At 42.8% G+C, this 14008-nt stretch overlaps 1 protein-coding gene and 1 long non-coding RNA gene across 2 annotated transcripts in view; one reads left to right on the forward strand and one right to left on the reverse strand.

The window, feature by feature from the left end:
• LOC308059664 overlaps window positions 1-14008 on the reverse strand; it is a 253715-nt gene that overhangs the window by 119610 nt on the left and 120097 nt on the right. The window lies entirely within an intron of this gene.
• CRACDL (CRACD like) overlaps window positions 1-14008 on the forward strand; it is a 77040-nt gene that overhangs the window by 37411 nt on the left and 25621 nt on the right. The window contains exon 1 of the mRNA XM_080377289.1: window positions 1-13292. This exon is cut by the window's left edge and continues 37411 nt beyond it. Within this exon, the coding sequence (XP_080233415.1) occupies window positions 13142-13292 (151 nt within the window). The 5' untranslated portion in view covers window positions 1-13141. The remainder of the gene's footprint in view (window positions 13293-14008) is intronic.

A 14008-nucleotide genomic window follows, 5' to 3' on the forward strand; every position in this document is an offset into this window, starting at 1 on the left:
GTGTTATGGACCTGAGAGTAAATACTCCATGCAGTATAGATGGGCTCAGAAAGGGTGAAAACTGGGCCACATTCAGCTCTGGTGCCTTCCTTGTCTAGGTAATGTGGCCCACTGAGTTTTCTTCAGACTAGCAGATAAAGCTGAATAAGGATCTTATTCTGGGTAGTGCTAAACACTTTCTGCATCTTAAACTTCCATTAACCTCTGCACTGTACAAGAACACGCTTACATTAGGCTAATTGATGGGGCAGCAGGTGTAAGTGCACGGTACCTCAGGGCTTGCTGTGGTTCCAGGTGAGTCTTATTCTTTCTTTGACACAAAGTAAGTGTGTGTGTGTGTGTGTGCGTGTGCATACACAGGTATATAGACAATTTATTGTATTCATGGTTCCAAAAAGCAAGGAAGGATCAATGAAAGCCCTGTTATGTTTCCCTGAATTCAAAGGCACTGAGACCTTATAACAACATTGATATTTCTACTCATTCTGAATACCAAAAGACTTGGTATAATTATTTTTGTGAAATAGCTTCAGGAACGTTCCCAGTGCGGAATTCAAGAATAATTGCAATTGCGACATGTAGAATCAAATGCAATTTTGCTCTAACTAAAGCAAGACATTTTACCTTCTTTTTATTGCTTTTCAAGGAGAGACACAGTAAATTTTTAATACTTTGCTGACCCTTGACTCTGAGTGACGTTAACCTGCTATTGTACAAAAAAGATGAACTTCTTCAGAACATTATTAGTCAAAGTGCTCTGTGTGAACATTCAATATTATTTAAGTTAAAAATACAGATTGTGGTTGTACCAGTAAAGATGGCTGATACAAGCCTAAAACTCTGGTAGTATGTTGAGCTGTTTGTGCTCCTAAATATAGTGGGGGATCTCTGTAGGGAGCTTGCCGGGGGAGGTCTTGTGTCTTTGTGTAAAACAGCTATGCCTTTATTATCCCTGTGTGCTGAGAAAGAAGGAGAGCCCATGTGGCTTTATTGCTTTAACAGGTCTTTTAATAATAACGCTTTCTATGTTCGTAGAATAGATCTCCTGACCCCTCTATTAAATCACAAAAAATAGAGAACTGAAAGCAAGGAGGAAAGCGTTATTCCATAGGAATAAGACATTTGACATTAGTTGCTTTATTCTTTTGCAAATGCAAACTCCACACACCACCCCCACCCCCACACCCCCCTTTTAATTCTTTTATACGGTTGTTTGCTTTATTTTGGAAAGTATGCAAGTTAAATGCTTTTCCCATGAACAAAATATAACCTTTGACAAGGTGTATACCCTTGAATTCCCTTGAATTACTGTGTTCTGTCAGGGAAGCAGAGTTCCCTTCACCCTTCTGGGGGACAGCCTAGTCCCTGCACTGCCCAGGCCATCAGACTGGGCAATCCCAGTGGTGTCTTCTGACCTTTGCAATGCACTTTTTAAAAAACAAAAAGCTTGCTCTTCAAAAGAGCGAGGAAAGGGAGGAAGAGAAAAGTTTATTTTATGGAGTGTTTTTCACTCTCAGAAATGCTGAGGGAAAGAAGGACTATCAATTCTTGGAAAAAACCCGGTGGAGATAGCAGAATTCCCTCCCCGCTCTCCCCCCATCTCTTAGAAGTGTATTGTGCTTCTAATAGAGAAAGGAATGTGCCGTTGGCAGGGGTGCAACAGAAGGTCTGGTGAGGATCTGACATGAGAATCTGCAACAGCCTTTGGAATAACAGGGACAGATGCACAAGAGAGGAGTTTGGGCTGGTTAGGCAAAGGAAAACACACACTGCCCAACAGTAGTGAAAGAAGCCATTGAAAACTATTGGACACCCAGAAAACCCACTGAAAGGCTTGGGAAGATGTACCTGCTGCCTCTTCAGTTTTGCCTGTCATAGCCCATGAAGTCTGACACACTGGTCATGGCACGTCTCACCCTGTTTGCCCAAAGGCTTGGAAGGGGAGCCCGTGCAGTGAGCTATATCCTATCTATCTCCCCTCTCCCATCTTCTTTTTAGCAGGTATTTTATTACTTGGCATCCCTTGGTGTCTCTTCTACCAGTGATCAGGGGCGTTGGGCACCACCTTAAGTTTGCACAGTACACAACAGGGGATTTGAGTGATAGATGTGAGTACTGCAAAGGAAAGGGCTGGTGCAGAGATGGTAGCATGTCACTAGTTACATTTAGCTGGTCCCTGTGCCACAGCTTCTGATGTTGGAGGTGGAGAAATAGCAAACTGGCACAAGGAGCAGCACTGGAAGATATTATGTGTTGGTGCAACTAACTTTTATTAGTAATTTCTGAGAGAAAGGGCAAATCACTCATAGCTAGCTCTATTCATTTTGACAGTGACTGGGAAGAGGATGGGAGGATCCCTAAAAGGCAGAGATTTAAAGAGGAGGGTATTGACTTCATGTTCAGGCTGGGTGCTCTCTCCTAGATGCTGCTGTAGGACCCACACAGCCAGGGAGAGGATGTTGGTTGCAAAACTACTTGCAGTCAGTCTTGCTCTGAGCATGAGCAGTGGCACATAGTGGCTCACCACACCATCATGTTTGCAAAATACACAGTTTTTCTATTAACATGAGGGCATGCTACAAGGGTAGTAGTAGCTGGAGAAAAATGTCAGCCTTAAGCAAAGAAACAAAAACTTTTATTAACCAATGATGCAGATAAGTAGAGATGGGGAAGGTGTACCAGGTTCAGTGCGAGAATAATGAAGATGAATAATGAACTATGATGTTTTAGACAGCAAAAAATTTGTGAAAATACCACATTTTGAAGATGGTGTCCCCATGGACATTAGTCAGCGTAAACAAGTAGGTGCTAACAGCATCTGCACTAAATTATTAAAACAAGCAGAGAACACGTGAAGTCAGAGAGTTTGTAAAGTAATACTTTTTGTTTACTGATTCAAAACATTTGAAGAACATGGAAGGACATGATCATCTGCCCGACTTTGAAAACAAAAGGCAAAGTTGTATACAAAAAGTGACAGGGAGTTTTTCTTGGTTTGGCATTAAGTTGATATTTTGTATAGATTTGGTAGAGAAAAACAATTTTCTCAGAATATATGTCTTCTATGGGCAAATTATTTTTAACAATTCAGAAAGAATGGGAACGCAGCTAGAATATGTACAGATCCTGTGTAGGTGCTGACATATGGTGGAAAGGCAGGGTGGCCCTTCAGTCGCTGTGCTGTGACTCCCGCTAAAGCTCCTAGGATGGCTGTGTGTAGGTAAGCATGCACTCAGGTGCATTTGATTTAAAAACTGGAGGCCGAATAAAAAGTGAAATCTGTATTCCTTTGACTGGAGCAGGAAGATATATGGCTTTGGAAATGGTGTTGCAGTTGTTGCCAAGTTCTCCTGTCCCTTTATGTGAGCTTTTTGGATGTGCTTATACAAACTAATTGGATTCCCAGAGACCTGCATCTCGCTGGTGTGGACACTCCTAATACCTAGGCTCATACACGCTGTACTAGCTCAAGGGGAGCACTTCACTCTGCTTCCTAGACCTCCTGTTTCAGAAGGGAGGTAGAGAAGAGGGGTTTATCTTACTAACATAAGCTCAAGATGATGGATGACTTCTGGAAAGGATTTTATAATTGGGCACACTGTGAGAGATTTAGTTTTGGCTAGGCTCAAGTGTTATCACTTGGGAGCACTGAAAGTGGTTTGAAAGCTTGCAAGGGGGATGTGATTTTGGGATCTTTGTTACTAGGAGAGGGTCTGAGCAGAGAGGGTTTCTTGTGCTGTGTGAATACCTCCTCATCACAAGGTCCTAACCCTGCTCTCCTACACTTCCTTCTACTACATCCCATTGCATAATGCCTTCAGCACACGGTCTCCCCGAGTTGCAAGGGTAAACCTTTGCTTGGGAGGCAGGTGATCATTAACATGCTTTTGGACCTGTGCTGTGCCAAGGCGCGGTGTCCTAGGGCTGTGTCTGAATTGAGCTCTCGCTAATGCATGTGCTGGGGAGCTGGAGCTTCTCTAGAGGTGTGAAAGCTCTGCTGGTGCACCTGCTGCTGGCAGGAGATCACAGTGGGCATCCTGGGCTTGCTCCCTCTGAAAACTTTGAGTTGTCCCTTTTTTGCAGTCCATCTGACAGGAGAAGGGACTGCATGGCCCATGGATGGTGCCTTCATTTCAGGTCTGAGCCCTCAGAGAGGGGATGGATGAGGACAAGCTGCCTCAGTCTTTGCCCCTGGTATTTAGGATGTTTTCCGTTTGCTTAATACTTCAGCTAGAGGAGTCTTTCCAAGTATTTGGGTTTTCTTTATACCCCCAGGATCCCTGCATTTTCTTTCCCAAATCCACAAGGCTGTGTAATACCAGTAGGAATTTTACTGCACATCGTGATATTGGAGAGAGAAAAGGGCAGGTCTTCCTCTCATGTGAAATAATTCCCCTAAATTCAGATTTTTTTAAATCACTTTTCATTCCTGGTGTTTCTTTATCTACTAGAAATAGAATATTCTTATACAACGCAGGAATAAAAGGTGTAAATTGCTGTTGTTTGCTTCAGCTGTGATTTTTTGGATACACACTTTTGAATGTACTGACATTTGGGAGGGATAGGAAGGGAATAAAAACCCATTGTGTTGTCATATTGCCTCTATTCTCTGCACTGACGTAGTCTCAGCTGTATTTCTTGTATCTTGGCTCATCTAGAAAGGGCATGGGAAGGAAGAAGGAAAGTGGAAAAAGTCTCTGCTGGGAAAAGTCCAATATAGAAAAAACACTGTTACAAGCTTGGGTAATATTTAGCGATTTATCAGACATTTTGGGCTTATAAAATCTCATAATAAATTGATAAACCAGGTATCTCTAGTATTCCACTGTGAAAAGAACCACACATAAAATGCAAAGAAAAAAAAAAAAAGAAGAGGAAAAGAGTATGACTGTCAGCGGTGTGGTAAATCTTGCCCTTGCTAACGGTGGAGAAGCAGCGACGCAGGCTGCTCCTCTAGGATGTGAATCCTGCTGAGTCTTTAGATCACAGGATGATTTAATTTAGTGGTGGACTTCAGTAAGTCCTTGGGGAAACTGGAAATGAGAAAGCTCAGCAGCCCCACTCCACAGCCAAGACTCCAGATCCAAGCATAAGGGCACACTGAATACCACCGGTGCCGATGCAAAGATGCTGGATTTTGTCAGCTTTTTATTGCAGAGCTATCTATTAAATTTGTAGGCTGTCATAGATTTTAAGCAAAGCTTTGAGAAAGATAAAATTTAGCTCCAGAGCAAACAATCAAATCTCTGTTTACATCAGGGAGGCGACAAGCAGTTATAGTCATACCAGGGGTAAACTTTGGCCTGTGGTTTTTTTTGTTTCTCCTCTTAAGTTTCATGTTTTAATTGAATCTTTCTTATGATATATGTATTAATACTGGAGGGTTTGTTACAGACACTGAGGGAAAAACTTGAAAGATGGAAAACCTGCCTAAAGATACTGTTGACATAGGCTATACTGAAGGAAAAAAGGAAAGGTATAGATAGAACAGTTCTCTGAGTTTATATATCTGGGAAAGAAAATAGGGTTATCTCATGGTGATGAACCGTGGGCGAAAACCAACGTTTTTCTAACGCTGTTCAGCAAAGGAAGTATTTAAAAGGAAAACCAACTTTCCCTCATGTCGATAATTAATGTCATCGTAAATTTTAAGGCAGACGTGAATGTGATTGCCTACAGCTAGGTTTGGTGAGATGCTAAGCTGGGCAACTCCCTGCTGGCGGAGCAGTGCAGAGGGATCTCTGGCAGCTGTCAGATGCTCAGCAGGGGACAGTATCTCTTTGCACTGTTGGGATATTGCTCCAGTTGAAACCATCACTTGGCAAAACACTCAAGTGGCTAAGTCTCAGCTAAAAAGCAGTCTGTTGACTTTTGAGCATATTTCTGAAAATAAGCGCACTGCCCACCAAGCGTTGCACAACTCTTGCAGCCCATTTTGCTACCTGCTGACCCCCGCCCCCTGCCCCGCTCAGATTAAGGAAGGGGGTACCCATTTGTCCCTCGACACAAACAAATCTCCCCTTGGTAATAGCAGCCATAAAATTCCTCCCGCACCCTTGGCACTGGGTGGGCAGCTGCGCCTCGCAGTCTTCCTCATAGTGTGTGTTTGTGCAAGGTAGTGACTGTGGCGAGGGCTGCCACCTCCGCCTCCTGCGCATCAGCCAGTGGGGGCCTGGGAGAGTCACATCAAACCCTGGGTTCAGGCTGGAAACTTGCCTTTGAACTGAAAAACTGTCCACTAGCAAGCTCGCAGCGGTGAACGGTCCTCACAGTTCCCCAATCCTTGTAATTGCATGGCAAGTTGAGATAGTTTTTATAACAGCCTTACAGTTCTCCCGCTGCAAAACAATACTGCCCACCTGACCCAAACTTCTAGGATTTACCATAATTTAAAATAACCATGTCCCTGCTGGGGACACCAGAGTCTCTGGACTCCTGTGCAGGAGGCAGAGGCCACTGGTGCTTGTGCCTGGTGTCTCCTCCACCCTGGGTGCCTCTGACCCACACCTCAGGTCACTTTCTGCTTCACTCCAAAGTCATCTTACCTGGATGGCCTTCCTCCCCGCACACCACCTGGATCTCTTTGGCAGCTCTTCCACAGTGAAGCAGCCAGCTCTTCCCCCAGGTGACACTGGGGAGCCATCCAGGGATGACTGGCAGCAGTGATGGCACCTGGTCTTACGGAAATTATGCATGCCAGCCACCGTAACAGGGCTGGACTCTCAGTTTCCACTGAGTCAATAAGCCGAAAGATCCCTCCATAAAAGCACTTTTTATGAATAGCACTACAGCTCGAGCTGAGTGCCTCTGAAGAGGGACCTCGAACAAAGACATCCCTAGGCAATTATAATTGCCACATATAATAAATATTAAGGCTATAAGATTAGAGCTAAATAGGCTGTGCACAGCAAATGTGTATATTTTGCTTGGAAGTTATTCCCAAATTATCAATACTTTGTATTGCTGCAAAGTGCTTATAACTTCTAGTGGCTGGCATAGCCTGCACACACAGCACCACTTTATGTGGCCAGAGGCACCTTTCCTAGTTATACTTCCCTGACTCCAGCCCTGTTGACAGTGTTCCCAATGATCTTCCAAACAATTATTAGTATGCTTTCTAGGGTAACGTGGACCACAATTATCACAGGATAACCAGAACCAAAAGTACTGCAGGATTGCTGGGGTTCTGCATGGGTGGTGGTTATTTGTTTAACTGATAATCCTTAGAAATTCATTTAACATGTGAGTGATGAATCCAATTTCTCTTTCCTTGTAACTTTTACATAAATAGGAAGTTAGTAGCACAGTATATGGACTTTCCCACTTCTGGTCCAACTTTGTTTTGCGAGAGTGGACTTTTACCATTACTGTATCCCCAGGCTGGATATCATGTACTTGCATTACTGCTAGTACTGGTTGAAACCATTGGGCTTGTGTCCTCTTTCCTTGTAGGTGTTCTTGTATTCCCAGTACAAACTTGCTCACCTGTTCATCTCCGTCTAAGAGGCTGGTCCTAGTGGGGAATAAGGTCCTGGGTATAATTGTCTGCCAAACACTATTGCTGTTGATGACAACCCTAGAAGTTGGCAGGGGGTATTTCAAATATCCCATAGTACTATTCCTAAAACTTCAGGCCCTTTTAAACCTATCTGACTACAAGTTTGAGTAATTTCATTGTTTCTTTCAGTTTTCTTGGAGTCTTTGGTATGAGCTGGACAGTGTACTATAGCGATTTCCCTTGGAAGCTTAATAGCTTCCAACAGCGTTTGGGCTTCAGTTCCATTAGAAATATTCTTTTCTACCAAGGTGAGGAACTCTTATTCTTTCCATAGCATAGCTGTTGTAAGACACACTCCAAAAACATATTTAGAAGCAGTATAGTTACTTGCTGATTACATACCCACCAGGCTGCTCTTGCTAATTAAGTTAATTCAGCCTCTTGGGCACTCACCAAGGATTGTAGAGGTTCTATTTAGAGTACCTTGAAGTCTCTCACCACTGCATAGCCCATGTGTCATTTTCCATTTGTGTAGTATGAGGATCCATTGGTGAAAAGGGTTAGATCCAAGTTCTCTAGAGGCTGATCTCCCAGATCTTCCTGTAGTTGTCTGGAGTAAAACACCACCTCAGCACAATCATGATGTGGCTCACCATCAGAGGGAAAAGGCAGTGAGGTTGCTGAATTCAAAACATCACAACTTTTCAGAGTAATATTATCTGCCTTTAAAATCATTAATTCATTACGATGTGCTCTTTGTGGGGACAACGTTTGTGTAGCAGGTCCTTTAAGAATCAGTTCTCCTTCATGTGGGACACACACAGTTGTTGGGTGGCCCAGAACCAATGGTCTGCTCCTTTTCGTGATAGTTGCTGTTGCCGTTCTTGCTTTAACACAGGAATTATTCCTTGCTGCTACAGGATCCAGTTGAGTTGAGTAATAAGCCACACGGCAGCAGTGTGGACTTAGCTTTTGAGTAAGGACTCCACTGGCTACTCCTTTGTTCTCATGCACATAGAGTTCAAAGGACTTGCAGTAATCCAGCAATCCCAGTGCTGGAGCAGGAGCTATAAAGCTCCTTTTATAGCTTGGAAAATCTTTTCTTTCTCTGGACACCAACATGTAGGCTCTACTTCCTCTGCCTTAGTAGCTTTTTGTCAATAGTTTGCTTAAACTCCCCTAGCCCCATTATCCAGGGTCTGTAGTATCCTACTGCACCTAAAAAATCTCACAATTTTTGTTACCAGTTGAGGTATTTTTACCACAGCCTGGACCTGTTCTGGGTCTACTAATTTTTGTCCTTTTGTTAATATAAATCCTAAATATTTTATTTCCTAATGATGCAGCTGAAGTTTACAAAGAGATGCATGGTGACCTTTTTTTCAGCTAAAGCAGTACATAGAAAAATAGTATCTTTAAAACAATCTTCATATGTCTTGCTGGCAAGTAACAAATCATTTATATATTGTACAAATCTAGAACCTCCAGGGAATACAGTATCTTTCATATTTTCTCTTGCCATTCTGTCATGCAATCCTTAAAATAGTTGCATGTGTCAGAGGTGGCTTGGCCCACAAACACACTTGCTGCCAATTCATTATTAAAATACTGGAGAGTCATTCCCCCATATGTCAACAAAGCCTACTGCAATCTTCCCCAGTAGTTGCTGGGGTGTTCCTCTGGCCTCTGTCTACATTCCTGTACTTTAATTCAATTTATTGTTATCTCCTCGCAAGCTCTAATCACATGTATGAGATCTCCAACCACTGTTCAGCAATTATCTCTGATTATTAGAATCCCAGCCAGGATCAATCTGAGGCCAGACAGTTTGACTTCCCCCTGCCTGTATGGTCAACTCCAGTGTCTTTTCAACTGTCTTACCCTGCTGACCTGGATGGAACAACTTCCTCAACAACAGGTCAGCGTTGGCCCAGGGTGGATCTTATCCTGAACAAATAATATAAAATAATGATGCACATCGACCTGCATCTTCCCTTAACCTACGCATTTTATTTTCCCACATAAACAAATCCCTGGGGTTCCAGGAGTGATGTGTGTATACATATAACACTGGAGGTGGGGAAGAAACATTTCACACACATACACCCACACGCAGCCACCACTGGCTGCATGGTAAGAGGATTAGGGATGGCATTAGAAACCACAGTGTAAAGCCCAGCAGAAGCAATAGGGACAGCAGAGGCCATTGGAGGGGGGAATCAAGTCATACAGAGGGAGGAGTATAGGGTGGTGCAGAGACCAGCTCTGTAGGCACCTTGGTTAAATTACAGTTGCTGCAGCTGAAGTTTTTCCTTGAGGTTTTCATACTCATTTTCAAGCATCCTATAGTGGTCATATAGCAAATGATCCCATACATACCAATAAATCATTTGCTGAGGTTTTTCATTTTTCAAAATTTTTCAGAGCATAGCCACCTTTTTAAATTTAAAGGATCCTTTCAGGGCCATGCACCCCTGCCTCTCTAAGTGCTGGCCAGTCTTCCTTACACAATGCTATTGCTCATTTTTCCAATAGTCATGCAGTGCCATCTATTTTCCTCCAATTTTCTAGTTCTTTGGCTTGCTGGGTACGTTCCCCAAATCTCTGTGCCAAATTTGAGCGCTTTGCACTGATTGGACCATGCACACTTCTCCTAGCACACTTCTGAGATGGAAATCAAACTCATTTGGACCCAATATACTTATAGCATCCTTCTGAGGTGGGACTCCAACCCACTTGGACCCAGAATATCTGGAATTTAGTAGCAAAATTTTAACACTCACCAGTTGGTGCCTTCTGTCCCCAGAGTTCCCAGGTGATCTCACCCGATGCTGGCAGTTCGATGTTTGGAGCCAAGGGGGTCCGATGGCAGTTGCCTGGAGTCCCATCTGGGTCACCAAACTGTTCTGGAAGTTACGCATGCCAGCCACCATAACAGGGCTGGACTCGAGGTTTCTGCTGAATCGATAAGCTGGAAGAAAGATTCCTCTATAGAAGCACTTTTTATGAAGAGCGCTACAGCTCGAGCTGAGTGCCTCTGAAGAGGGACCTTGAACAAAGACATCCCTGGGCGATTATACTCTTACAATCTAGATTCCTCACCCCTCACACGGCAGTTCAGACCAGGAATAACGTTCAGGTCTGGGGTCTTCCCATTCTTCATTGGGCCCTTCCATTGTCTCTAGGCAGGTCCTTTATTTTCTTGTCTCTAAGGCTGCAGCTTCTTTACTACTGGCTTGAACTGACTCTGGAGCCTCCTTGTACTTGACTAAGTAAAAGTTCAGCATACCTAGGTGAAGGTTCACAGCTTGTGGCCTAAGGCCTCAGCAAATGTAGCTACTAACATTAAGCAAGTTACGCTAAACCAGTTCTATGTAAGTAGTATACCAAGTCGTACCACGCTGGCCAAGGACCTGGCTTGTTCTCACAAGCTGGAGCTCCAGCCCTGCGCCCTATGCTGCGCCCTTGCAAAAGATGTCTCCAAAAGCACAGCAGTGGTGGGCTGCCTTCCCCAGGGCTTGGGCACTTTTTGGAAAGACACACTGCTTCTTAAAATAACCTTAGAAAATAGCAAGAATGTTCCAGACCTGTAGAATGGCTGAGGTCAGAAGGGGAGCGAGAACCTTGCCACAAGATGCACAGCTGGCAAGGAGAGAACTCACCGGGGTTCATGCCCTTCTGTTTCCCCTAAGTGAGGAGATGTATGCTGCACCCCTGGTCACATAGTGCTGTCCCCAAATGTTTGACACACCCGGTGGAAACACTTTTTGTGACCTCAGATGTCACAAATCAGTCACACAATTTTTCTCTGACAGTGTGGTGGTGCTAAATTTTTTTAATTGCTTTTATTCTCTAGAAAATAGGCTGCTAAGGTTTGGGATGGGACAACAAAACAGTTCTGGTTTGTCAGAAATACTTGAATTTTGCCAGAGGGAATGTGTTTATACTTGCTTGCATGTTTCAAACTAACATTTCCATTGCATGGGTATTTATCCCTCAGTGGCTTTGAACTTCAGAACTAGTGAAGTATGGCATATGAACATTTGGATGAAAAAAAAATACTCTCACCTGAGTGCAGCTGGATGCAGCAGAGCTATGCCAGTGAGACACAGCTGGGTATCTGAGTTATGGCATCCATAATTTATATAAAGACTGTAGGATCCCACCTCTGGATGTGTGTAGCGTGTAGATGCTACAGGGCATGCATATAACAGCTGAGGCTTTAAAGGTATTGATCTGCACTCCTGCCATTGCTATTGCAACACAACGGTCTGAATCTGAGACACGTCGAGCCTGTTTAATAATTGACTAGATACACCACAGCCCACAATACATATTTCTCTGTCACCTCCCAGCGGGCATTTACTTTAAAAATATATGTATCATCCATGTCTGTTCTTTTCTAGGGCCTGTTCCTAAATAATTCTCCCTATATAAGCCAAATGCCCTTGACCAGAAGTTGCTCACCCTTGTGTTTGTGTTTAACTTTGATTTGTTTTCCCAATGGATAGTGGCAGGGGGTCTTTTACAACCAGCCTGGGGGTCCAGCTGGTGGGGGAGCCCCAGAGATGCTGAGCAGCAGAGGTGCCTTTGCTGCGTCACAGCCCAGCTCAATTGCTGACGGTTCAGGAGATGTGTTGTGGTTTAGACTTCAGTAATAAAAGTTTCATTTCCATTTTGCTAACTCTTGGAAATTATGAGCCTTGTTACTTTAGTCCGCTGGTACTTCAGGGGAGCACATTAGCCACAGTGTACTCAGCCTCCCGTCCAGGTTGTGATGTGAGCATCTGTCACCTTCACAGCCCAAACTGTTACTCTGCAGCATTCAACTCACTATCCAGTCAATGGCACCCATGAGTTTATTCAACCTTGACAGTGAAATGATGGTTCTCCAGATGAAGAAAAGAGAGCACAGACTACTGCTCTGGAAATGCATTTTAAATTACAGATACTCTGTCCTCAGGCTTGGGATATATATACAATTTTGGAAATGTTTTTTAATTTAGGAATCTTAACAAGCAAAGTGATATCTTGCTTCCAAAAAGCAAAGAAGAGAAGAAGAAAATAAATTGTTTTATTTTTACTTGTATTTTCCTGTTGTCTATATGAACAAAGGAATAAGAAGAGTTGCTACTTTTTCACAAGTTGCTTAAAAAAGAAGAAAAACTACGATCTGTAGAATACTTCAAATTGTACATAAATAAAAGGAAAACCAGATGCAGTTCTCTACTAATACTACTTGTACATGTTACCCAAGTGCTGTAATTGTCACAAAGACATTTCATCTGTGGTCCTGAGTAGGCACAGAGAGGGAGAGCCAAAGAAGCCCACCTCCTCCGATATGTGCTTTTAGAAGCACTGGAGAATCTTGTCAAACTCAGTTTTCAGTCAGGAGAGGTTAGCTGGTCAACTAAACCAGAACATACTATTGCCTTACGAAAGTGGGAATATTCTATGGGACTTATTATACCTTAGCCTAATAAGCTTCACCCTATGGGATTTTTTTTTTTTTTATTTTATGTATATTTATGTATAGATACAATACATATATTTAGACATCTATTGTCTATGCATTTATATATAAAAGCATACACATAATATTTTATATTTTTATTTTTATATACATACAGGTAACTTGCCTGTATGTATGTATACACATATATAGCAAAGTACTGTTATTTTGTTGGTATGACTGACACTTTTAATACCTCCTTTAGTGATTCTCACATGAGTTCCTCAAGGATAATGGACCCTAAGATGCGAGAGACTGAAGGAGATGGAGAGGACAATTCAGGTAGAATTGCTCCCTTTCTCAGTGAATGAAAAGTGCTGTGACTTCTTGAGCTTCAATGTCTTTGCTGTATCATAGAAGTGAATGTTTGTTTAGAGAATGCATTCTCCCCTTCTCTCTTCCTCTCTCCAAGAGCTGTTATATTTAGACATTTTCAGAGGCTTGAAATAAGATTTTTTGTGGCATCTTGTGACCAACTTAACTTTTCTACCCAACAAAATCCAACAATAAGTGAAATCCTGACAGGGATGCCTCGCAGTGCTGTCATGCCAACCTGCATGGGGCAGGTACAAGTTGTTGGGATGCCTTGTGCAAAATGCTGAGTCATTTTAAGAAATTTCCTTCACAGAGCTTGCAGCTGATCCCAACTCAGGTTTTTCCTCACTGAGCAGACTAGCATTGCTTTTCAAGATTATTGCTTGATTTCTGGTTTAATACTTTGTGATCCATCACATCTTGTAATTAGCATTCAGAATATTCTGGGATGTATTATAAAATTCACATTTTAAAGCATTAGTCTCCCAACACTGTGTATTCCACCTGTGTAAGCCTTTTCTACATTTAAATTGGTTTTGGAAACACAATCCTTATCATCACTGTTTAGCTTGCTGAACAAAGGCAGTGGGTTTCCAAGCTGTAATTTCTTCTCTGTATCCCAGGCTGTTAATACCAAAGTTTTTCTTCACAGTCTAATTATCTCAAGAGGCAAGTAGAAACTC

This window comes from Falco punctatus (assembly GCF_963210335.1).
Source record: "Falco punctatus genome assembly, chromosome: 2".
NCBI classification, from domain to species: Eukaryota; Metazoa; Chordata; class Aves; order Falconiformes; family Falconidae; genus Falco; species Falco punctatus.